The sequence below is a fragment of the Artemia franciscana genome, chromosome 19, assembly GCF_032884065.1.
Source record: "Artemia franciscana chromosome 19, ASM3288406v1, whole genome shotgun sequence".
NCBI lineage: Eukaryota > Metazoa > Arthropoda > Branchiopoda > Anostraca > Artemiidae > Artemia > Artemia franciscana.
In genome coordinates this window covers 8,332,519-8,360,031 of record NC_088881.1, presented here as the reverse complement: position 1 = coordinate 8,360,031, position 27,513 = coordinate 8,332,519, and the positions used below count along the sequence as shown (strand labels likewise).

Below are 27,513 nucleotides of genomic sequence, written 5' to 3'. Positions count from 1 at the left end.
AGTAGCTTAAAAAACAGTGAAAAGTTGAATTTTTCTAAGGTAAGCAAGGATTTACACTTTTAATAGTACTATAGGATCAAATTTGACCAAAATATAAGCTGTAATGCACAAAAAACTGCGTTATATAGAGGAGGGGGAAGGGGTATAGTTAGGGATCTCAAAATAACTTCCCGGGATATACTTTAGCCTGTAGACACATCCCTGAAAGTTTCAATTCTCTAGCCCAACAACTTTCCAAGATAGCAAAAAGTCAATGGATTAGAATTTTACCCAAATTTGTTTCTAAACTATTACAGATTTGTAATGACCCCATATATAGGTCATTTTTAAGAGGTCAAAAAGTACTTAAATCTGAATTTGCGGTAGAAGCGATTATTATATTTGTAAACAGCATTAAAAAAAGGCATTGAGTGGTATATTCATTTTATATGAAAGCCAGTAATACTGTTTGCACCAATTTTACTGATCACTCATCACCAGCAAGAACCTACAGGAGGATCTACCACCTTATCTTGCTGACAAATACAATTTAAGGTAAAGGTAATGTATGGGCACCTTTTTCACATTGCCCTCCCTCCCTAAAATTTGCTCAATGGAGCCCTTGTAACCTTAAGTCTCACCCAAGATTTTACTCAAGATTGACCCTGTCCAGTGTATGCATCTTTTGTGGATGCTAGTGACTGGATTCTTCACATTCTAGCCTATCTAGCTAACTAATGAAAAAAAATGAAAGTTACCCATAGTAAGTTCAGTAAAGTAATCTTGCACTAAGATTAACCAAGCTTGATGACCCATATTTTTGACTTCTTGATGTCTCTAGGCTACTTGTTTTTAACCACAACTGTGAGCTGTGTAAAATCTGGACCTAGTACAGACAACCAATTCCCTCAAATAAAAAATAAAGAAATATTTAGTGTCTAATTAGCCTCTTTTAGCATCTAACACTATCTGTAGCCTAGTATAACACGTTGCTTGTTCAATTTTCCGTGTCTTAGCAGTTTAAATATGCGATTTCTAGAGTACTAATGAAAGCGCTATCTAATAATTGAAACCATTTTCTTGGAGAAAATTCCTAAATAATTAAGAAGTGCTCAATGAATAAAGTGCGAAATGCGTTCCGAAACTATGGAAATATAACTAACGCTATGTTCTATGGATCTTTTTATGTTGGCGCAGAATTTTCACAGCAGACATTAAAAATATTTGTGGTAAGCATTATTGACATCTAAAATTTTTTATTTTAATTACGTTACGTCCACACTAGATTTCGAAGTGAGATTTCGTAAAATAATTCGAAACGCAAAATAGTGTCCTGGACTTGGTAACCCGACCCGGTCGTCCCCGACACTCTTACAGACAATTTTGCTCTATTTTGAATGATTTGATTCTGACATTGAAGTAATATGACTGACATTGAAGTAATGATTTGATTCTGCTTTAGGTTGGCATATATTTAATAATCCGTCCCACATGATACTTTTTGAAAACTCTTCACTCATCAGTAATGATTTGGGGATAAATCAGGTGGTTCGAGAATCAATCGAAATTAATCTCAAAATAAATAATGATATTTCTTTGAACAGGGACTTAGGGGAATACTCACTAAATTCTTTATACTCAAACTTAATTAAAAATGATCTAACAAAATATTTTACTAAACCGATTTATAATAATACTGAACCAACTACGAAAAGGCCTTTGAGATAGGCTGCTAAAGAAGCAAGATTGGCTTTAAGAAATTGCATCTAATCATTTTGTTCTCTTTAGTTTGAATGAGTTTATATTATCATTTCATTCTTTTCGCCAGTCCTGGTTGAACTTCGTTGAAGTAAGGATGCTAGGGCTATTTTTAAAAAAAGTTTTAAAAAGTTTTTTTGATTATTTAGTTTTAATTCTCACAATTTGATGTAAGTTCATTTATATATATATATATATATATATATATATATATATATATATATATATATATATATATATATATATATATATATATATATATATATATATATATATATATATATATATATTTTTTTTTGTGTGTGTTTGTGCTGTAGCATTGGTGATTTCTCTTTTCATTATATATATATATATATATATATATATATATATATATATATATATATATATATATATATATATATATATATATATATAGTTTCTCTCTTATTCTTGTATTGTGCTGAAGACGGCCCTTGGATATAGGGCTGAAATATCTACAGAACTGATTTCCACTGTCTTGAAAAGATTTTCCCTATTGTCTCTACTTTGTATTTGTTTCATATGGATATTATGTGTCCGGTCCACTTTGATCAGACTGCAACTCATCAGTGTGATCACCTTTTAGTCTTCTATTCATCTCCAGTTTTCGTATATACATATATATATATATATATATATATATATATATATATATATATATATATATATATATATATATATATATATATATATATATATATATATATATATATATATATATATATATATATATATCTGCAAGCTGTACGAAAAATGTGGTTCAAACCTGCTTTCTAGGGCTGTAATGTAAGAAAGGTTGAGATGGCTAAGGCACATTCTGCGGATGAAGGATAACAGATTGCCAAAGATTGTCCTTTTCGGTCAACTGTAATAAAGAAAGAATTAAAGGAAATGGGAACTTCCTGGGAGGTTGTAAAGAAGGAAGCTTTGAATAGATTGGGATAGAGGAGAAGCATGCGTAGCTGTGTTGGCCTCATGCGGCTTGGTACTGCAGTTAGTTGTTGGTAGTAGTAGTAGTAGTAGCAGTAGTATATAACATATACATATATGCATAATATACATATATATATATATATATACTAGCTGTTGGGGTGGCGCTTCGCGCCACCCCAACACCTAGTTGGTGGGGCGCTTCGCGCCCACCCCCCAAGCCCCCCCGCGCGCGTAAGTCGTTACGGGCCATATTAGTTACGCGCCATTGTAGTTGGGTCCCTGTGTCCCACCTGTGAATATAGATAGATTTATATATGTGTTTCAAACTACGTAAAAATTGCGAATATACAACATTCTTGGCTTTCCCATTGTCTGTCCATATACAAAGCCGTATGTACTAATAATGACGTCATATGCAAACGCTCTTTTTACAAACAAACAAACATGCATACACACAACTCGTTTTTATATAGATAGATAGATAGATAGATACAATACAAATTAACTACGTAAAACTTGTGAATATACAACAGTCTTCGCTGTCCCATTGTCTGTGCGTATAAATAAATTGTCAGGTTTACCGACCCTCAAAGATGCAACATACAATTGTACATTGGTAAAGCAATCTGTATTAAGATCTATACCGCATTTTTCTAGTGATTGCCCTTGAGCTTTTTTGATGGTGGTTGCAAATGCTAATCGAATTGGGAATTGCAATCTTTTAAATTGAAAAAGCAGATCCGTTGGAATCATGGGAATGCGAAGAATAAGAACAGCCTTGCCCTCATAAGGCCCTGTCAAGATTGTGGCCTCTATTAGGTTTTCCATTGTTTTTTTACGGCAAGTCGCGTGCCATTGCAAAGCTTTGGTGGGTTGATATTTCTTAAAAGTATTATTGGTACGCCTATTTTTAGTTGTAGCACGTGTGGTGGAAACCCTGAAGGATCTATGGAATTTAAAAATTCAGATGGATAATTAACCGCTTCATTTGGTTCCAAAATACAAATTAACTGCGTAAAACTTGCGAATATACAACATTCTTCGCTGTTCAATTGTCGCTGCATATAAATAGATTGTCAGGTTTACCGACCCCCGAACATGCAACGTACAATTGTCCATGGGAAAAACAATCAGTATTAAGATCTATACCACATTTTTCTAATGATTGACCTTGAGCTTTGTTAATGGTGATTGTAAATGCTAATCGAATTGGGAATTGCAATCTTTTAAATTGAAAAGGCAGATCCGTTGGAATCATGGGAATGCGAGGAATAAGAACAGCCTCACCCTCAAAAGGCCCTGTCAAGATTGTGGCCTCTATTAGGTTTTCCATTGTTTTTTTTACGGCAAGTCGAGTGCCATTGCAAAGCTTTGGTGGGTTTATATTTCTTAAAAGTATTATTGGTACGCCTATTTTTAGTTGTAGCACGTGTGGTGGAAACCCTGAAAGATCTATGGAATTTAAAAATTCAGATGGATAATTAACCGCTTCATTTGGTTCCAAAACTGTGTCGACTGACTTGTAAAGGACTGCCTGGTCTCGAATCTTGGTCAAAACAATATTGTTGATTTCGTGGACGTCTATATTTTTGGGTGCGAGAATCGCTCTTTCACTTAGCCATTTATTATTTTTATAATTTTTTAGAATATTCGGAAATACTTTTTCAATCAATTCATTTTTGGACGTCACTAAATTACAGAAATCAGCAGGCAGTTGTATACGTCCTGAAATTGAGTCTACTGGGAGCTTTCCGTTTCCCATTGCCAGCAATTGATCTGAAAATGTTTGACCAGAGTCATCGTTTTGCAATCGGACACGCATATTTGTAGTTAATTTTAATATTTTTACGTGTGCCCATAAATTAGAATTTTTCAGGCAAGCATTCATTTCGTCTGCAGGAGTTGATCTAGGTATTATAGGTAATGTTTGCCTGAAATCTCCCGCAAGCAATATTAATGTGCTGCCAAAGGGTTTCGACTTCCCTCGCAAATCTTTCAAGCATTGATCCAGAGCCTCGAGCGATTTTTTGTGTGCCATTATGCACTCATCCCAAATAATAAGTTTGCATTGCTGCAATACTTTACCCATCCCAGATGATTTGGAAATATTGCACGTGGGAGTTTCTGCAGAATGCAAGTTCAGAGGCAATTTCAAAGCGGAATGAGCAGTTCTTCCACCAGGCAGCAATGTTGCGGCTATTCCGGACGACGCAATTGCCAACGCTATATCATTTTTTGATGGAATTGATGCCAGAATCAGTTTTATCACAAACGTTTTACCAGTACCTCCTGGCGCATCCAAAAAGAAAATTTCTCCAACGTTATTATCTCCAATAAATTCAGAGCTTGGCATGCACTACGGTAAGTGTCATGTATAGTACCATTTACAGTCCTCAAATACTCAAAGGATGTCGGACCGGATACATTCACCAAAAGCAGGCGTAGAAAGAAGCATTCATGTTGATTGGGGGTGAACGGTGTAGAGTCTTCCTATCGTGGTATCTTTGAAGATGGTAGGTTGGCCGTCGACTGACTTACCCTGTTTTCGACGTTCAAATACTTTATTTTTAGTATTCCACGTGTAATACGAAGGCACTTCAGTATACAGCAGTTTTTTTGCAAAAGAATCATTTTTGCAAAGCGAAAAAAAAAGCTGTTAATGTTGTATCCGGTGGATTCAGGACTCTTTGTTGCACGTTGGTTTCCGTGAAATAAACACGTTGACCATTCTGTAAATGTACCGCTAAGTGAACAACAGCTGGACTACGTTCATGTATCGGAAATGAAAGAATTCGCCAAACAGCTTCATTACTGCTTATGTATCTTCCAGCCTGATATTGTACGATTTCATCGAAATCTTTGATTTCGGGCTGCAAGCCAAAAACTGCCATGTCACTGCCTTTGTTGACGTATTTACATATGTATTTGATTGCCTTTACGGAGTTACAGTATTCAACGTTTATGTGTGCATTAAATGTTTTTGATAATAATGGGGAATATGGAACTACTTCGATGGTGGTACCGTTACGCTTCTTTATTATTGCTGTTTTACCGCCATCTTCAGTAGATCTTCTTCTATATTGTGGGTAACCATCATTGCCAGTAATTGTGTTTGATACTAAAAGTCGAGGATATTGCTTTGTGCACCTTCCTTTGGCCATGCATGGTGAATTTTCGTTCAGTGCACCGCAAGGTCCATGTATCATATTTTTTACAATAATATCATGTAACCCCTTATCGACATTTTTATCAGGTATTTCAGCGTCACCGTCAAAGCAAAAATGACGACAACTAATTTCATGACGTCAGTCAACACAGAAACATGACGTCACCTGATCCACAGAAAGACAGACAGACAACTTATTTTTATATATATAGATATATATAATATATATATATATATATATATATATATATATATATATATATATATATATATATATATATATATATAATATACATCTATATATATAAAAATAAGTTGTCTGTCTGTGGATCAGGTGACGTCATGTTTCTGTGTCGGCTGACGTCATGAAATTAGTTGTCGTCATGTTTGCTTTGACGGTGACGTCATTCAAGATATTTAAGACATATGTTCACGTAGAAATCTATTAATGTTTAAGTTTACAATGACTGATGAACTTACCATGGCAAAAGCCGATGAAGATGCTCAAAGAGTCTATGCCAAAAAACTTGCTGCTGATAGAGAAAGTCAGAAAAGAAAGCGTGCCGAGGAATCAAAAGAACAGCAAGGAAACAGGCTTGAGGCTAAAGAACGCAAAACCGCGCAGTTAGATGAAGATCCACCTGGACAGCGAGAGTCAAAACATATCAAAACTGAAAATGATAGCGATGATGATTGGGTTTGGGATTTTGACTTGGATAAGGTCATCAATGCCTACCAGATTTTAGCTAAAAAAACAAAGGTTCGGCGATATGTATTTCATAGTGAAGCTGAAAAATAAAGAAGAAAAAGAAAACTGAAAAAAGAAAAAATGTAAAAAACTAAAAAATACTAAAAAGAAAAAACACTCAAAGAGAAATTACAGACCGGGACACAAATGACGACCGGGACAGAGGGAATATAAATAACGACCGGGACACTCAAAGAGAAATTACAGACTGGGACACCGGGACACAAATGACGACCGGGACACAGGGAATATAAATGACAACCAGGACATAGGTATTTAAGAATATCGTTCAAAGACAAATTTTTAATTGTAAGAAGACCGTTGAAAGAGAAATTTCTAATTGTAAAATGACTGAAGAACCTACAATGGCAACACCCGAGGAAGCTCCTCAAAACGAATGTATTCAAGCCGAAGTAGCTGAGTTGGTAAAGCGTTATGTTTCAGGTTCTAGGTCCGAGAGGCTCCAGGTTTGAACCTTGGCTTTAGCATTAATACAAAAGAAGAAAAAAACTAAAAAAGGTAAAAACTACAAAAAAATATTTCTGTGTCGACTGACGTCATGAAGTTAGTTTTCGTCATTTTTGCTATGACGGTGACGTCATTAAAGATATTTAAGACATATATGTTCACGTAGAAATCTATTAATGTTTAAGTTTAAAATGACTGATGAACTTACAATGGCAAAAGCCGATGAAGATGCTCAAAGAGTCTATGCCAAAAAACTTGCTGCTGATAGAGAAAGTCAGAAAAGAAAGCGTGCCGAGGAATCAAAAGAACAGCAAGGAAACAGGCTTGAGGCTAAAGAACGCAAAACCGCGCAGTTAGATGAAGATCCACCTGGACAGCGAGAGTCAAAACATATCAAAACTGAAAATGATAGCGATGATGATTGGGTTTGGGATTTTGTCTTGGATAAGGTCATCAATGCCTACCAGATTTTAGTTAAAAAAACAAAGGTTCGGCGATATGTATTTCATAGTGAAGCTGAAAAATAAAGAAGAAAAAGAAAACTGAAAAAAGAAAAAATGTAAAAAACTAAAAAATACTAAAAAGAAAAAACACTCAAAGAGAAATTACAGACCGGGACACAAATGACGACCGGGACAGAGGGAATATAAATAACGACCGGGACACTCAAAGAGAAATTACAGACTGGGATACCGGGACACAAATGACGACCGGGACACAGGGAATATAAATGACGACCAGGACACAGGTATTTAAGAATATCGTTCAAAGACAAATTTTTAATTGTAAGAAGACCGTTGAAAGAGAAATTTCTAATTGTAAAATGACTGAAGAACCTACAATGGCAACATCCGAGGAAGCTGCTCAAAACGAATGTATTCAAGCCGAAGTAGCTGAGTTGGTAAAGCGTTATGTTTCAGGTTCTAGGTTCGAGAGGCTCCGGGTTTGAACCTTGGCCTTAGCATTAATACAAAAGAAGAAAAAAACTAAAAAAGGTAAAAACTACAAAAAAACTAAAAAGAAAATATATATATATATATTTATATATGCTGGCAATTGGAAACGGAAAGCTCCCAGTAGTGGGAAAGCCAAGAATGTTGTATATTCGCAATTTTTACGTAGTTTGAAACACATATATAAATCTATCTATATTCACAGGTGGGACACAGGGACACAACTACAATGGTGCGTAACGACTTACGCGCGCGGGGGGGCTTGGGGGGGCGCGAAGCACCCCACCAACTAGGTGTTGGGGTGGCGCGAAGCGCCACCCCAACAGCTAGTGTATATATATATATATATAATATATATATATATATATATATATATATATATATATATATATATATATATATATATATATATATATATATATATATATATATATATATATCCGATTTTATTCTTTCAAGTTTAAGGACCCTGAATGGACCAAATATGATTTTGCAGCTATAGGAAGATTTGCTGTAATTGGCATGGGGGTAAACCCACATATCCTATATAGATGGTAAGCATAATTTTTAACTTTATAGCCTGGTAAATATGTGGTCTAAAACGTAACTTTTACGGTAAAATAAAATAATTTCTACAGGATATTACATAGCAAATAACGAATAAGACCACACGGTATTTCCATCATACAAAAAAGGAGTAGATAATGAGGAATTTGTGAAGAAAGTGAATAACAAGTTTGTATAATCTATTTGGAAATTTAGGCTACATGGTAATTTAATACACTTATGTTATTTATATGCTATCTAATACATGGCTAGATGATTTTATGATATGATATTCATTAATTTAATACACAGTAAAATAAAATTAGGAGTCAATCAAAATAAACCCGCTCCGAAAAGAAATTAAATAAAAAAACAAGTTTTTTTCAACTGAAAGTAAGGAGCAATATTAAAACTTAAAACGAACAGAAATTATTATGTATATGATGGGAGTGCTTTTCCTCAACTCCTCCTTCTTTATGCTAAAGTTTTTTAGTACTTTAAAAAAAGCTTCTTATTGTTCTAATTATATGAGCATATTGTTTCAGGAGTCGTTCTTAATGAATTTGGACATAAATTCGAACTTTAGCGTAAAGAGCGAGGTGTTGAGGAAGAGCAAACCCCCTCATATACGTAACAATTTCTTTTTGTTTTAAGCTTTAATGTTGCTCCTTATTTTCAGTTGAAATACTCTATAAAGCCGTCTTTCAATACTCTAGAGCCGTAATTCCCAACGTGGGACACAGGCCCCAATGGTGGAGCAGTGCAGTCTTTTTGTTGGTCATGGGCAGGACGTGCACCCTTCAGCTGACTATACTTAGATGCTTAATTTCGAGAAAAAAACATTTTTCATGCTGATGACGTTACATTCAAATGCATTTAAAAAGCAAAAAAGATATATGATAGTATTGAAATGACGTCATGCATTATACGAAAGGTGTTGCATAACAAAAACTTTCATTCGTATAAAATAAACATAGAGGACAACTTGAAAAAAGATTCCAAGTTAATGGCCTTTTAATCTTCCTTCAGGTGAATCCACATAAAATTGTGGGTAAAAAAAATTAAATATCACGAGAGGGCATCAGAATTTTAGAATGGTCTAGGTGAAGCATGGCCCAAAATCGGTTGGGAACAACTGGTTTAAATGAAAAGAGATTATATAGTAATTCCTACATCTCTCCCCCGCCCGCACACATACCCATACCTGTATATATGTGAAGGCCTATGGAGAGTTAGACAATTTAAGTCTTTAAATGTGGTCTTTCAGGCGCGTGATACCCCCATCTCCCCTCTGAACAATACCCTACCCAGTAAAAAAAATCACGTGCTATCCAACGGTTTGCGCTAAGCAGGTACCGATCTCCTGATTCAATGCCTTTGGCTGGGAGGGCAATGCGCGGCTGGGGGCAAATAATCTTACGCTTCTCATTGTGATAAAAGAAAATCAAAATTTGAACGCAAGCATATTTAGGGATGATGATTTAATTAGCGAACTGATCTGTTTGGAGGAAATTTTAGGATAATCGAGTGTTTTGAATTCAATGATGTAAGAACCACAAATACATTTATTGACTCAAAAAGCTAATGTGAAAGCAATCATTAAAAAATGGAGCTTTGGAATACGAATTGAAAAAAAAAATGAGTTTGACATGTTTCCACTTCTAAATTTATGCGCCCAAGATAACAAACCAACTCCATCCGTTGAGCACTGGGATGGTTTGTTAATGCATTTCTCGAATTATTTTGATCATTTCAATTTCCCAGAATTTGTGTTGATACAGAATATATTTATCGACGAAGAAAATGATGCTTGTTTAACTTGTTTAAAAATATTTGATTCATCCTGAAAAAAAAATAGGAATCCAGTTTTTGGTGAAAAAGGCCTTCATATGTAGTTATTGGTTGTTGTTTATTTTTGAAATTTTACGTACCGGAGGTGTACATTTACCTTAATAGTTTTGTACATATAGTTTATTTTTCTTATTTTACTTTTTTTTATAAACTGTTATTACAACCTTTTATTTTCTAAGACCTTTCTTAGGGTAAAAATTACGCAATTTGTAGCTATAAATTTAATTTTCAAGGATTTTATCTTTGTTTTAAAAAAAATAGTTTCCAGGCCTTGAAGGGACTTCTCCAGTTTTTTAGGATGGCTTCCGTACCATGGCACATTAGATAACGGCTCTATCGAGGTTATTTTGTTCATTTGCTTTGAGTCGTTATACGTATTGTTTGTTAAACTTGTTGATTTTAAAATTTTACGTATTCTTATTGACACGATGAGATTATTTCAGATATCTAACCTCCAAAATACAAAATCAAAGAAAAAACGACAAAGTAAAATACTAAAACACAGAATATAAATTCATAGATAGGGATACAAAATTGTCCTGATCTTAAGCAGTATAATTCTTCTACTCAAGAGACTAGTTTATACTATAAAATTAGTTTATTTTTAATGCATAAATAAACTTGAGCTGTAAGACAAACTAACAAAGACACTGAGGTCGACGGGTAGAGGTGCTTACTATGTTGGGGTTGCGGTTTGTCTGAAAGAGAGAGGAAGAGAAACAAAAAAGGTATTAAATATGAAGGTTTTAAAAATATAAAAGGGGTTACTTGAATTAACCAGGAAGCAAAAAACCAAATTTCTAATCCAAAATATTTGATTTACTTATTGGTGCGAGATTGAATCTATGTTGATATCCTAGATCACGTGATCCTACTTCGGAATCGGAGCATCAGCCACTGAAGATTATTGCACTGAATTCTAAACCACCACAGTCTAATTCCAAGCAGAGGACAAATTCTCGGGAGGGCAAACCACTTGCAGCCGAGATCGCTGAATTTTCATATCTGAATTAACGAGCAAGTTTAAAAGAATGGAATAACCTAATAAAAATTTTTAGAGTATAAAAAAATTCTTATTTGCAATAATAAACCTCGGAACGAGGACGAATCGATAAAAACACAAAGCTTATAGCCTTTTAAGCTTCCTTCAGATGAATATGCGTAAAATTTTGGGTAACAAAGTCTAAATATCACAAGGGGAACATGGGGGTCTTAGAAATGCATGGGTAGGACATGGCCCAAAATCGATTGGGAACTACTGCTCTAGACAATTCAATCCTGGTGAAAATTTACCCCGCAAATAACCCTTAACATCTCCACGCATAAAATTGAGTCATCAAAAAGGGAAAGCAAGACATAAGACGAATTTCATATAGGAACTCGGGCAAAATCCCCCAGTTTAAAATTTCCCTTGAAAAATTTTCCTTCCTGGAAACTTACCTTCCCATGAAAAATTACCACCGTGAAAAATACCACCATTAGAAAATCTCCCTCCCCCCACCGAAAAATGTAAGCGTACTTCCCAATAGCAAATACTATGCGTAAAAAATATGCAAATTTAGTAACTTAAAGTTATTTGGCTTTTCAACTATGCTGAACAAAACGTCTATCTCAAAATTTTTGATCGGACGGTTTTGAGAAAAAGGGGTGTGAAAGGGGGCCTAGTTGCTCTCCAAATTTTTGTCACTAAAGAAAGCCACTAGAACTTCTAATTTTCGCTCGAATTAGCCCTCTTCCGATATTCTAGGACCACTTGGTCGATACGATCTCCCCTGAAAAAAAAACAAACAAATAAACACACATCTGTGATCTGTCTTCTGGTAAAAATACAAAATTCCACATTTTTGCACATAAGAGCTTGAAACTTCTATAGTAGGGTTCTCTGATATGCTGAATCTCATTCTGTGACTTTTAAAGGGTGTTTCTTCTTTTTTTTCAAAAATAAGGCATATTTTTGCAGGCTCATAACTTCTGAGGGTAAAATTAAACTTATGAAACTTGTATATTTGAAATCAGCATAAAAATCCCATTCTTTTGGTATATCTATTGGTTTCAAAATTCCGCTTTTTTTTAGAGTTTCGGTTACTATTGAGCCGTGTCGCTCCTTACTTGCAGTTTGTAACCACGAACTGTTTGATACAAGATTAGCAGCACAAAGAACAAACAATGACGAAGACTATATTGTCTCTTCATTATACAAAAAAAGGAGAAGATATGTTTTTTATTACAAAAATTACATTTTTGAGAAAATTTTTGAAGACAGTGAATAACACGATTTTAATTAAAATCTGGCATTAACATTAAAATCTAATGACAACTCAGCATATTTGATTTTGCTTTAAGCAACCATATTTTCGATAATCTAAACTATTTCATGTTATTTGACAAAATTCTAATTAATAAGGGCCCAGGAATGAACAAATTGTCCGTGACGCAATTGAAAGCAAACAAAATTTAAATAACGATGCATTCCTAGATAGAAAAAAGTTTTTCAAGTGAAAGTAGGGAGCAACATTAAAACTCACAAAATAACAGAACCTGTATATGAGGGGGATTGCTGCCTCCTCAATACCTCGCTCTTTTCGCTAAAGTTTGACTTGTGTTCCAATTCTTTAAGAATGACTCCTGAATCATAAGGCCTGTTAAATTAGTACAATATGTTTGTTTTTTAAGTTCAAAAGAAACTCTTGTCAAAGAGAAGATCAGCAGGACAATGTAGGTCAAGAGGATCAAAGTCTGAAGAGTCTTCGCCCTTAATACAGCTTAACAGCAGCTTTTTTGGCAATAATCTTAAGTGTGACAATATTAGATACGACCTTTAGAAATGACTGTGATAATTAGATGACCCCTATAGCAAGGCAAATTTGATTCCCTCTAAGATGCTGCCTATTTTAGCAGCGTTTATCTGAAGTTTATGTTGATGTTGAAATTTAAATTGGGTTTTTCTACAAGAAGAATGAAGCAAGCTAAAACTATGGACAGAAAGAAGTGGGTGAACAATACAGTACCAAAAATAATGATCTTACCAATTTATACTAATCGGTTGCGCACTGTTTGCCACAAACGTGTTTTGTTTTTTTTTCAACCTTTCTCCTCTGACCGCAACCAATGCATATACGAAATTTATTTTTATTACAAAATTATTTTACGAACGAAAAAAGTCAAGAAAATACAGAATTTTTTTCAAGAGGGGGGCAACAAGACCCCCCACCCCCTGTGTACACCCCCGGGCTTGTGACGCACTATTTGATGAGACAGTAATTGTAGGTGAGACCTGGAGCCACCTTTGTCAATTGGCTTCTGTGCTTCCAAGATCCAACTTCGACTCTGCGCTTCCATGCTTCCAAGATCGACTCCGATCCCGAAATCTCAGATTCGGGTTGAATTTTCTGTTGGTCCCATTTCCGTCATCTGCGCAATCTATCTATTTGATACCCATTCATCTGTGCCATCTATCTATTTGATACCCATTCATCTGTGCTATCTAACTACCGGAAATATATGTAGCGTTTCTGTCCTTCGAACTCTTCAATGGGATGTGCCATTTTTCAATTCAATTCAATTCGTTTATTAACAAAAAACAAATCACACACTGTAAACTAACTACGCCCTAAGAGAGCACTGCCCGTGACGGGTGACAGTATTCATTCGAACATCAAGAAAATAAATATAATGTAAGAAAAGAAAAGAAGAAGAAGGGTAAAGAAAAGAAAACGAACGTAAATTAATAAAACAAAACGTAGAGAACTATCGGTACAAAAAATTAGGACCTAATTCCACATGTTCCAATAAGAAGCTTTTAATCTTACTTTTGAACTCTGGTAGGCTATTAGCATTTCTCAAAGTATTTGGCAAATAATTCCATATTTTCGGTCCGGTAAATTTGATTGAAAAACCAGATGACGTGAGACGTCTCGTTTCTGTAACTAGTTGCGATGCATGTCGAGTATCATGTTGGTGAATTTCATCATTCCTTCGAAAAGCCGACATAAACGAATCAGGTACGGTATTTGTGCTTACTTTATTTAAAGTTTCAGCAATCTTTTTTTCTTGAAATCGAGCCACATTTAATATCTTAAGTTTTATTAAAACCGCCTTCCCACTCTGACAAGGCTTAAGCTTGCAAATTGCCCGCATAGCTTTATTCTGAAGAATTTGAACTTGCTTCCATTCTGACTCATAATTTGAAGCCCAAATGCTTATTCCATATAAAAGATATGAGTGGAATAGACTAAAATATAGGATCAGGAATATTTTTTGGGGAAGAATAAATTTCAGTCTATGGAGAATACCAACAGCTCTTGACAGCTTCATACAAAGAAATTTAATGTGGATTGCCCAATCCTGCTTTTCATCAATTATTATACCTAAATATTTAATGTGGTCAACTCGTTCAATTTCTTTTTGGTCTGCCGTATTTATCTTGCTGTCGTAAACTGGGTCATTTCAATGTTTAAAAATGATATTCTCCGTCTTTTTTGTATTAAGGGAAAGCAACCACTCTTCAAAGAATTCAGTTGCTGCCTGGAGGCAAACTTCAGCGTTTGTAATTAGTTGCTCACGGTTCTTGTGTGTTAGAAATAGTACTGTGTCGCCCGAAAATCTATCTATATATATAAAAATAAGTCGTTTGTTTGTGTGTCTGTCGACTGATGTCATTATAAGGGTTGAGCTGTGTGTCGTCATGAAGTTAGTTGTCGTCATGTTTGTTATGACGATGCTTAGTATATGACGTCATTATAAGTATTTAAGAAGATCGTTCAAAGATAAATTTTTAATTGTAAAATGACTGAAGAACCTACAATGGCAACAGCCGAGGAAGCTGCTCAAAGAGTCTATGCCAAAAGACTTGCGGCTGATAGAGGAAGTAAGAAAAGAAAGCGTGCCAAGGAATCACAAGAGCATCATGAAAACAGGCTTGCGGCTGATAGAAAAAGTAAGAAAAGAAAGCGTGCCGAGAAATCACAAGAACAGCATAAAAACAGGCTTGAGGCTAATAGAGAAAGTTTGAAGAGAAAGCGTGCCGAGGAACCACAACAACAGTGTGAAAACAGGCTTGCGTCTCAAAGAGAAATCACCAAAAGAAAGCGTGCCGAGGAATCACAACAACAGCGTGAAATTAGGCTTGCGTCTCAAAGAGAAATCACCAAACGAAAGCGTGCCGAGGAATCACAAGACCAACCTGAAAATTTTCACCTGGCATTCAGGTACAGCCCAGTCGATGATTATAGCTTGAGTAGATGTGTTCAAATCGGGACTATGTCTAAAATTTGTCCCTATTGCAAGGCCTTGAAATTTAATGGTGAAACAATGGGATTGTGTTGCGCATCAGGAAAAGTTAAACTTCCTCTACTGGCTGCACCACCAGAGCCATTGAAGACTTTGCTTACTGGAACTACGTCAGAATCTAGGCGTTTTTTATCACAGATCAGAAAATATAACTCATGTTTTCAAATGATGTCGTTTGGTGCCCAAATCGAAAATCCAGATCAACTTAATGCCTACTTTCAAAGTAAAAGGGCAAATTTATAATAGAGCAGGGTCCCTTCTACCATTCTCAGGCGAGAATCATAAATTATTACAACTGTACTTCATCAGTGATAGAAATTCTGAATTGAATGCACGTTGTGAAATTTCTCCCGACGTTGAAAGGACAATCGTTTCCCAATTGCAACATCTTTTCCACGAAAATAATAATTTAGTGCGTCTATTCAAAACATATATCGATTTGATGCCTACTGATACGCATAAAATTGTTGTTTCCGCTGACAAAACGCCTCCTGGCCAACACGTGCGTAGATACAATGCTCCAACTATCGACGAAGTGGCAATCGTTATGGTCGGTGGTCAGTTTTTACCTCGAGATATTATTCTTCATAAGCGAAACGCTCAGTTGGTAAGAATTGCTGAAACTCATCGATGCTACGATGCCCTACAATATCCTATCATTTTTTGGGATGGAGCCGACGGCTATGACTTTAATATTAAATTGATAAATCCAGCCACTAACAAAGAAATGAATAAGAAATGCAACGCAATGCATTATTATTCTTATAGACTAATGATTCGGCAGGATGTCTCACAGGGTTTCCACCACTCGTGCTACAACTAAAAATAGGCGTACCAATAATATTGTTACGAAATATAAACCCTCCAAAGCTTTGCAATGGTACGCGACTTGTCGTAAAAAAAACAATGGAAAACGTAATAGAGGCAACAATCTTGACAGGGCCTTTTGAGGGTGAGGCTATTCTTATTCCTCGCATTCCCATGATTCCAACGGATATGCCTTTTCAATTTAAAAGATTGCACTTCCCAATTTGATTAGCATTTGCAATCACCATCAACAAAGCTCAAGGGCAATCATTAGAAAAAGGCGGTATAGATCTTAATACAGAATGTTTTTCCTATGGACAATTGTACGTTGCATGTTCGAGGGTCGGTAAACCTGACAATCTATTTATATGCACCGACAATGGGACAGCGAAGAATGTTGTATATTCGCAAGTTTTACGCAGTTAATTTGTATTGTATCTATCTATCTATCTATCTATATAAAAATGAGTTGTATGTCTGCATGTTTTTTGTTTGTAAAAAGAGGGTTTGCATATGACGTCATTATAAGTATATAAGGCTTTGTATATGCACAGACAATGGGAAAGCCAAGAATGTTGTATATTCGCAAATTTTACGTAGTTAAAACCATATATATATATATATATATATATATATATATATATATATATATATATATATATATATATATATATATATATATATATTCACAGGTGGGACACAGGGACACAACTACAATGGCGCGTAAATAATATGGCGTGTAACGACTTACGCACGCAGGGGGGCTTTGGGGGTGTGAAGCGCCCCCACCATCTAGGTGTTGGGGTGGCGATACCCCAACAGCTAGTTTATTATATATGCAAAGGGGATATCAGTCGAAAGTTCATTCACATAAATTAAAAAAGTCCAAGAACTGATCCCTGGGGCAACCCACAAGTTACATCGAATGAATCTGATAAGATACCATTAGCAAGTATTTTACAATGTCTATTTGTTAAATATGACCGAATCCATTCAAGAACCGTTGACTTTATCCCATATCCTTCTAATGTTTCAAGAAGGATGTCAAAATCAACGCAATCAAAAGCTTTTGTTAAATCTAGAAAAATCGCCAGAGAATATAAATCATCATCTTGTGCTGCTTTATATTCATTATAAGATCCGTAATTGCGAGTTCAGTGGATCTGTTTTTCCGAAATCCATATTGTTTATCAGAAAGAATTTTATTAGCTTCAAAGTATTAATACAGCCTTTTTGTAGCAAACTTTTCATATATTTTCGAAAATATTGGAAGTAAGCTGATTGGTCGATAGTTATCAATTACTATTGTGTCTCCTCCTTTAAAAAGTGGGATTAATTTGGATTCGTTTAGTTTAGCAGGGAAAATACCTTCTTCACGGCTTCTGTTTATAAGGACCGTAAGAGGCTCAATGATTGCTGGTTGTATTTTTCTTATTAGTTGCAAAGAAAGTCCATCTAGGCCCGTTGACCTTGTCCCTTGTAATTTCACAAATGCATTTTTTTACTTCATCAAATGTAACAGATTAAAATTTTGCATTTCTGCCAATGTCTCTTGTTACTTTAGTTTTGGAGGTGTTACCTTTGTCATTAGTTTTCTTTTTGATTTTAAATTCGACAGTTTATCTTTTGTCCCATATTTACAAAAAATGAACCAAGAAGACTTGAAATTTCTTCCGGTGATTTTTTAAGCTTAAATTGTCAGTTGTTTTGACAAATTAATTTTCTCTAAAATTGAAGAAAATATGTAGATTTAAAAGGATGAAAATGTCGAAAAAAAGTATTGCATGTTAAACTGATAAAAGTAAAGTGATTCTTAAAAATATACTGATGTTATTATTATCATCATTGTTATGAGCGGACACATAAAACTGAAGTCGCTTAAACCATAAAGGTTTGATGCCTTCATACATGAAAAAAAAAACCATTTAAAGCACCAATTGTTTTCAAAGAAAATTTGGTAGCAATAGCTGGTCTACTGTTATTGAAAAAACTGAAACATTTTTCTCTTATTGAAGCACTAAAAAGTCAAATAATTGTCAAAATTCCAAGAATTTGCTGTTCTTTCGGGGGAGGATCCAGGATGCAAGGGGCTGTGCCCCCAAGATTTTTCTAGTACCCTTATTTGTTTTTTCTCTTTTTTACCATTTTTTAAAAGATAAGTTTGTCAATTTGGTCTATTACTGGCGCCTTTGTCACATTCCCCCACCCCCAAGATCTTGTTCGATATCCGCTTGTGTTTTTTACTGATATTTACTGATATTCATGTTGTTTGAGGGATATTTTATTCATAATGTTGTAATTAAAGAAACGCTGTTCTAACTACATTAAGTGTTCAGTGAAGGAAATATATGACTCTAGCCTTAAAAGGGGTGGCGGCAACGCATTTATTTATTTACTGGGAATTCTGCTGTTTGTTTTAAGTTTATGTTAATTATTCGCTTGAGCCTCTGTTTTCTCAGGTTCTTCATTCATTGAAGTTCTATTGGATTAATTTATTATATCTACTATTTATTTATAATATATTGTTTAATATTATATTTTTAGTATTAGGTTATTAATTATCTATTAATTAAAAATCTAATTTATTTTCATACTGACTGTTTTGTCTCTGTCCATTAATCTATTAATTACAATCTAATTTATTTTCGTGCCAACTTGTTTAGTTTCTTATTGATTGATTGTTAGATCATTTATTCTTTATTGATTTCAATCTAATTTATTTTAGCATTGGTTTTTAAATTTGCCCTATACTTTTAATATAATCGTTTTTTATTTGCCTATATTAACATCTTGATGGGAGTATGCATGTCTTTGAACTTAGGTATTATTTATCCTTTTGCCAAGTCTTAATAGTGGTCTGAAATTTCATTTATGAATGTAATTCATACTGGATATTTTTCTTTAGAAATTATAAGAAAGCTTAATTGGCCGAGAATTCGATCTTTTGCTCTGGTTGAAAATATATTTATGAATGAAAGAGATATGTCAATTAGAAATTGTAAAGCTTGATAAAAAAAAAAAGAAAAAAAAATGTACGTTCAATCTGCAATAGACTCATAAAAATTCAGGTCTCCAAAAATTATGGTTTCTGAAGTAATACTTTTTAAGCAGTTAAAAAATGGATTGATCTTGTTCCTAAATAAAAAAAAAGCGATTTTTCAATTGAAATTAATCTAAAATTTAATACAAAATAGGATATGCCTTAACTTAAGTAAAACAAAGGAATTTTGACAGGAGATAAATATTAATGCTCATGTGTGCATACTTTTAAATGATGCTAATTTTGTTTTAACATGAAAAACATAATATTTGATACGCCTACTTCAGCTAATAGAAGAAAACAGACAATAAAATGCGTTCCTATCGTCTAACCCTTTGTGGGGGAGGGGTATGAAGCTTTTTGCTATGAGTAGGGGATAAAATCACAAAAAATGGGCAATCACTTTTCCATTTTTTCAAGAATACTGAGCAATAGAGTTGTTTATCATATATTCCCCCCTCGAGGTGAGTATGCATGTCTTTGAACTTAAATATTGTTTTTTTGATTTTCAATATTTGTTTCATACTCGAGTTGTTTTCTATAAAATAGAAGAAAGCTTAATTAGCCAAGAGTTCAAACTTTCCAATGAAACAGAAAATGACATCAAAATCTCCAAAATGTCCATAGATTAGAATGTAACATGTCCACTAATATTTGACGACAAAAAAAACGTATCGACATATGTTTCCACTCTTTTAGAGATTACGAGAGGTTTTATCAATATACAGATTCTTGTTTTATTTTTATTTTTTTCTGTTTAATGATATTCATTTTCCATTGCACTTTACTGGATTCTCATTTCACTTAAATTGAAATACCAAGTGTTTCATTATTTTCATTCCCTTCGGCATTTTGCCCGACATTTAAGCCACAGAGAAATAGAGACTTAACTTGTAAAAACATTGTGATTCAATATCTTGATTTTCTTTTTACTTGCATAAATTTCATACAGAAGAACATTCACGCTTTGCTTTCTTTTTATTAGCTTAAAATTTGACATAGTAACAATTCTACAATAGGTAAATTCTAAAACAGTAACTCTACAGCCTATATCAACGCTAATTGTTAGTCTGCAGCAGTGGCGTCATTTCGTCAAAATCATGGTGAGGGGGGTGGAGTTAATTTTCCGAAATTAAGTTAAAATGACAGTGAACAAATTTATTTTTCACTGTCAAAACAGCATCTCTGGATGCTTAGATCGGCTTATCTTAGTTTTTACAAGATTTTTGAAGAAACTAAATTTCAGCTGAGGGAGGGCAAACTGGGGTCTGTAGGGGGAGTTGCCCTCCCCTGTCCCAAAGCAAATCACGCCTCTGCTCAACATTAAGTGATAAAATTACCAGCATGCAAAAAACGCTGGCCGTATGGATTCGGTATCTGACCTACGCTTAAGAAATAATGCAAATGGCTATTAATGGGACGGTTGATGCCAAAACAATCAACGAATGGAATTAAACCATTCTTTTTTCTCTCTGTATAAGTTTTTTGTTTTATTCTTTTTTAGATGCATTTTATTTTAAGGTATAGATTCCTTGATTCTCGATGGCCTGGAAGGAGCTTATCTGCGGTTGCTCGAAAGGTTCTTATGGATCAGTTTGTTTTGACTCCACCTCATCTTTGCGGATTCTATACAAGTTAGTATAAAAGTAGAAATACCAGTTTTTAGAGTTTTGGTTACTGTTAGCAAGAACAGATCTTTACTTACTGTTCATTATCATGAGCGCACAGATAAAAACATAACGACTCTAATATATAGGAAACTAAACTGAGAAACAGAGTCATGACTTCTAAAAAAATCTTATGACTTGAAAATTCTTGCTGGCTGACATTTTCACACAAGAGAACCAGTGAGGTGAAACTTAACTTTTTGTTCTTTTTACTAGCTTACAATTTAACACAGGAGATTTTAAAACCAATCCAATTTTTAAAATTCGGCTTATTTATCTCTTAAGAAATAAGGAATAATGTTCTTTGCATAAGAAAATACTTTGCTAGCATAAAAAGTTAAATTAAAGCAATATTTCTACTCCCACTTTTGGATTTCGAGATAGGACACTTCTTTCTGATTAAGGCTCTTGCTTTGTGCGGTGGAAGGACAGCGTCTGCTTACTCCTTATCTATACAAGATTATGTCTCTTGAAGATAGTTCCAGCCAATCTAGCTGTCAAGGGCCAGAAAGAGATGGTACTTAAAACAAACCTTTCAACAACTCTAAAAATCGGCAATGCAGTTATACGGCTCAAGAACATCAGTGTTTGTATTATTTACGGTTTAAGCTTAAAGCTTTAAAAATATGTAGGGCGTACAATGATCCAATCTCTATGGCCCTATTCTCTATAATTTGATAAACTGAGAACATTTCTGAAGAACGACATCATTTCCTGACGAAAAAGAAAAGGCTAGAAAAGTGACATGCTCTAATTACTGAGAATAACTCTCTTATCAGTTACCGAAAAAGTCTTCTCAATAGATCTGCCAGATGGACGTCGGGTTGTCATTCGTAAAATCAGATAACCAGAGTCAGCTGGTATTATGTTGGTTAGTTCAGCAATTTATCAGAAATTAAAAATTCAACTAAGAGTAGAAAAGGTGAAGGTGCTCCGACAAAAGCGTATGACAAGATATATGGCAGATTCAAGCCTCAATGGGCATCCCGAAGAAATATTTCTGGGTGCTTCAGACTCTACTCCATGCAATAGAAATGCATTCAAGTGAATAGGTGTCGTAGCCCCTTCCTAGAGACCACTAAAGGAGTGTGTCAAGGGTGTGCAACGTCCAGAACTTTTTGTAGGCCAAATTATGCCAAAGACTAGTTAACGTTTCAGATTTGGGCTCGAGTTTGGGATCATATAGTCTCTGACGTTGGCTTTTCTGCTGATTTGACCTTTCTGGTGGACTGCATGGAGCAGCTACTGAATGTACTTCAAATTTTGCGAAAAGAAGCAGCAAAAACAGGACCAGAGATAAACTGGAATAAAACCAAAATTATGACTATTGATCCACCTTTGCCTGATGCTAATTATGCAATTAACATGAACGGCACCTTTAACATCGACGCTGCTCAAGAGTTCCCCAACCTGGGCTCCATTCAAATTGCTCACTTCTTAGTTAGCTGCTAATGAGAATGTGTTTATCCATTCGTGTTTGTCCATGAGCAGACTGAGCTGCTATCTTTCGCTAATGCTGAACACCATCTGCACAATGAAACTGTGGATTTTCAACACCCTCATTGACTCAATCTTACTCCTTGGAGCTGAGGCAAGCCAAGCATTAGCCGTAACTTTCAGAGTCATCAACATACTTCAGGCAGATCCTGAGGGTGATTTATATTACAAGCAAGAAGTTGCTACAGTTGACTAAGCTGTCTCTATTTTTGACACAAATAACCGGGCAAGTCTTATGATGATTTAGATACCTGCTCGAATGCCTCCAAAGCTACCCAAAAAGACCGTCTATGACTATCACCCTGTCATAGCCGGTTCAAAAGCAACCCAGCGTTCGGCCAAAGAAATGTTGGTCTGGCGCTCTGTCTGAGTTTTTGATGATGGAATGCCCCAGACTTGGTGCAGCACAAGTGCTTCCTATGAACCGCGGCAGATGGAGGAGGCAGACGTTATTCTCAACGCCGAGTAGCGTTTGACAAGAAATATAAGTCAAAGAGACATAACTCCCTTCCGACAGGAAAGGACTGTAATGCCGATACACATGAAATTAGCATACGACTGCAATGTCAGTAATATATCCTGTAATTAATTTGTTGAGTTAAACAATATTCAACTCCGAGCATAGTAATATATCCTGTAATTAATTTGTTGAGCTGAATAATTTTCAACCTTCAAGTATAGTCTTTATGATTGACTAATCAGAGTGAGAAAGGCGGAAGCTTGAAATAGCACTTTTTCTAGTTCGATGATGAATCCCAAAAAATAGGTGATAAAAACCACCATTTGTAAATCATAAGATGGATTTTTCGCAAAACATAGAATCAACATTTTTCGGAAAACATAGAATCCCTGTTTATAATTTTTGGAGAAAATCGTAAAATATTCGAGGTCTATAGGGACGGAGATATTAATTTAATTCTGTAATATTTAATATGCATTTTGTTGTCTCTTGTTGTTTATCCTGATTTGTTCTAATAAATGTCTTTCTCTCTCTCTAAAAATAAAAAAAAAATAACGGGAAAAATAAGCGAAGATACAGAACTTCGTCAATATGTTTTACGAACTCCGTTTTCTTCCGTCTTTGCCGTTTTGTTTTTTGCTGGACCTAGATAACCAGTATTTTGGACCTTGAATTCTCATCCCTTCTTTTGCCACTCCCTTTTCTGCTGAATGTAGACACTAGGTTTTGTAAAAAATTGTATCAAAACTAGGGTTTGGCTGTAGAAAAGGGGCAAAATCTGTTTTTACCACCATAGATACTTGTTCATATCCCAGAAAGTATAGCAGATAGAAGTAATCCATTTCGCCATCGGACCAGCGGTTTTGAAATTAATGGTAGTCCATCCTTTAATCAAAATTTATTGGAATAAACCTAGTTTAAAGTTTTAAAAGTCAATCACACATATAATTAGCTCATGCCTCCTTTTTCCTGGTTAATGACAAGTTCTGATGGTTATCTGATTTTATGAGGTTGTATATCAGAAAGTGTAGCAGATAAAAAAAAATATACCTCTAACTTTCCCATTGGACTCGCTGTGTCAAGGCTAGGGGAGGTACAACCTTAACTAAAAACCTAACTTTTGTATATATATACTAGCTTTGAGCAGAGGACAGTTGCAGAGGCACCATTTGCCCCTCCCCCACCCATAGATTTTAAAAGACACTTTTTTTTTGGTATTCTTGTTAGAAAAAAATTGAAAACCACAAGATGCCCACCCAGAATTTAAGAATTTCTCTTCAATACAAAAGAAAAATTCTATCCCCCTTCCCCCCAGATTATCTGAAACAGTTCCCCTGTCCCGGAAAGGTGCAGTAAAATTAAACTTCTCGTTTCATTGTGTGACGTTTGGAATAAACATAGCTTAACGTGTTAAAAATCGTCCATAAATGGTATTAGCTGATACACTCCCCCCTTCCCCCTGTCTCTGTTAATGGCAGAATTTTATTTTCATTGGGAAATCTGATTTTTATTTATTTTTTTTATTTTTTTTAGTGATGAGTATAATGGAAGGCAAGGCAGACATTTTTGAAGAGTGCCGTGAGAAGTTTTTCCAAACATATAGGGTAAGTTATCTCCTAAGGTGATTTATTTTCTATGGTAAGCTATTTATAGGTTAATCTCTTTTAAGCAGATATTATTGAAAAAAATAGAAATATTTTTCAAGAAGAAGGCTTTCAAACATAGTAAAGGGCGATATTAAACCTATAAACGAGCAGATAAAGTCATGTAATAAGTCAAACTTAAATCAAGCCAGAGGCCAACATTGTCTTTAACCTTTTGTATCATTCGTGCTGTAGTGAAAATATTATATTTTAAAGAGTGTTTTCATTATAATGTTGAAAAATCAAAATTACTCAAAATTTCAGGAATTTTTTAGTGTGTTTACTTGCTTAGACTTGGGTCTTCCAATGTCGGTTGGTGCATTAGGTAACAACGGTGCTTCTCCACAACAACCACTCTTTTGCTTTGAACCGAAGGGATGGCTTCGACAGCGGAGCATCTGCATCGTGAAAACGTCCAAGAGTCACTGTCCATCGTGATGGACATAAATAATGACGTCAAACTCAATGTAACAAATAATACTATGTATAAATAAAATTAAGATTAAATTAATTGTTAATACTTTAATTGTATTTGATGTTAATTTTGTGTATTTAGTAATGACATATTTTAAACAATCAATCAAGTTTCATTAGCCTGGTATGTAATAGATATTCATCAATGCTTTCTTTGTACCAGTGTCATTTTAACTTAATTTATGTATTGCCTCTTCTTTTTTTTCTTCTTTTTTATACTGATTGAAAATGTACCTCAACGTTATTTGTCCGTCAGGTGTTTGTGCCGATCCAATGTTTATGTCTATCCACTATGTATTGATCCCCTTATATGTGATGCCGAACTAGAACTCTACACCCTGCATTGAAAATGAAATGATGAAAAGCTGGAGGGGACACGCACCTTCAGAAATCACACAACCAGTTGGCGCATCCCAAGCGAGATGGAAGTATGCTAAACGTGGCAGAAACTGTGCCAAGCGTGACGGAAACAGCTCCAAGTGTGGTGGAAGGGTACCAAGTGTGGCAGAAACTGTGCCAAGTGTGGTGGGAAACAGTTCTGGCCTAAGTCTGCAGAGCGTGGCAGATACTGTGCCAAGCATGACGGGAGTGTTGCAAGTGTGGCAGAAACGGTTCCAATCATTGCAGAAGTGTGCCAAGCGTGGCAGAAGCCGTACCAAGCCTTTCCGGAACAGTTCTAGGCGTGGCGGAAGTGTATCAAGCATGGTAGAAACTGTTCCATTGTGGGAACAGTACCAAGCGTTGTAGAAGTGGGCCAAAGCTTTTCTCTTTTTAAAAACAATTTTGGTTGCAGCACTTCAAAAGGCGTTATGTTATATTTTTTTATCGAATAAGTATAAACCTACCCTGTCAAAATAAATAATTTCGACCAACTAGAATTGATCCGAGTTCACATGTCTTATTCCGATCTCAAGAGGATTAGCAGTGTTTGTTTTCTAAAGTGAGCTATAATTTCTTTCCTAAAATGCTGAAATGGTTGAAATTTTGAGCTTTTCGCCAAAAATATTGCGAAAATCTTACGACATCTTAGACTAGATTGGAAAAGACAATTTTTTTTTAAGTTACTATCGCAAGCCGAGAAGAACAGAATTCAGTTCCGTGGTAAGAAAACAAAACCAGAACGAAAATGTCAAAAGAAGGTTAAAAATACAATAGACTTAAGATTGGTTAAAGAGTACAACACTAAATAGACAGAATAAACAATTATTGGTAAAGCATAGATAACTTGTATTATGTATTCGCGTGTATGTGTAATATATATAATTTAATTATGTATTTCTGAAGTTGCCACGATATTTTTTTTCTGCTTTTGGCATGAAGATTTATATTGTACTATAAACACAGCTTTTAATTCTTGAAATGAACTTCCTTACCATTAACTGATGAAGATTTCTCAGTGGATGGAAAAAGCAACGCTTCAACGTTTGCCTTGAAGCTTAAAGCTGATTTGGTATGATACAGGTACTCATAGCCTCGAGATACGATATCTTAAGATAGGAGGGGTTGCAAACCGGGAATATTTCCCTCCTTTGGAAAAAATGCCCTTTTATAGTTTTTGTTGTTTTGGTTCTTCTTTGATTATTGACTCTAAAGTGCGAATTTGGCCCATTTCTGCTCGTGATAGCCGCTTTTCAGTCATAAGCGGTATCTTAAACATACTGTATAAAAATAGAAAATATATTTAAAATTCAGGAAACATGCGAACTTTTTGGGAAACAAGTTTTTTTGCCCCCATTCCTTAAAGTTTTGCGGGTTTATCTCCTCCATAAAATTTTTTAAGGGTGTTAGGTAATAGTAAAAGTCTTGTGCTGTATAGGGCAGGTTGAGTATGTATTAATTTGACCCTTTTGAGATTGATAAGGGATATGAACAACTACTCGAACCTTAATTGGACCATAACCATAGTTATGGTCCATGGTTATAGTTTATGGTCCATAGTTATGGTTCTCTGTATTTCTCTTCGTGAGGTAATAGTCCTTGATCAAATATTGCTTTTGTTTCTAGGTCAGCTGCTCGTTTTGGCTGCCTGCACAATCTGTTAGTTTCCTTTTGATGCCACCGCAGTACAGAGTGGCGTTTGTTGGCTGTTGCGTCTTCGTTTGGGCGAATGTCCTGTGCTGGTTTAAAAGAAGAAATATAGAAGAATTTAGGAATAATTAAAATATTAATTTTTGTGATTTACTCTAGTCTATCTACCTCGATTAAAAAGTATT

At 35.0% G+C, this 27,513-nt stretch overlaps 1 protein-coding gene across 1 annotated transcript; it reads left to right on the top strand.

Annotated features, from left to right (window-relative positions):
• The first annotated feature begins 1,021 nt into the window (after positions 1 to 1,021).
• On the top strand, positions 1,022 to 27,513 carry LOC136039255 (mpv17-like protein). The gene is made up of 5 exons (XM_065722814.1): positions 1,022 to 1,208; positions 8,486 to 8,580; positions 21,081 to 21,193; positions 24,717 to 24,787; positions 27,305 to 27,513. Exons 1-5 carry the CDS (start codon positions 1,095 to 1,097, stop codon positions 27,458 to 27,460), a joined length of 549 nt encoding a protein of 182 aa, XP_065578886.1. The 5' UTR covers positions 1,022 to 1,094; the 3' UTR covers positions 27,461 to 27,513.

Coding starts and splice junctions, on each gene's coding strand:
- LOC136039255 (XM_065722814.1), top strand. CDS start 1,095: ATGAATAAAGTGCGAAATGCGTTCCGAAACTATGGAAATATAACTAAC. Junction 1,209..8,485: donor AGACATTAAAAATATTTGTG/GTAAGCATTATT, acceptor TATTCTTTCAAG/TTTAAGGACCCTGAATGGAC. Junction 8,581..21,080: donor CCACATATCCTATATAGATG/GTAAGCATAATT, acceptor TTTTATTTTAAG/GTATAGATTCCTTGATTCTC.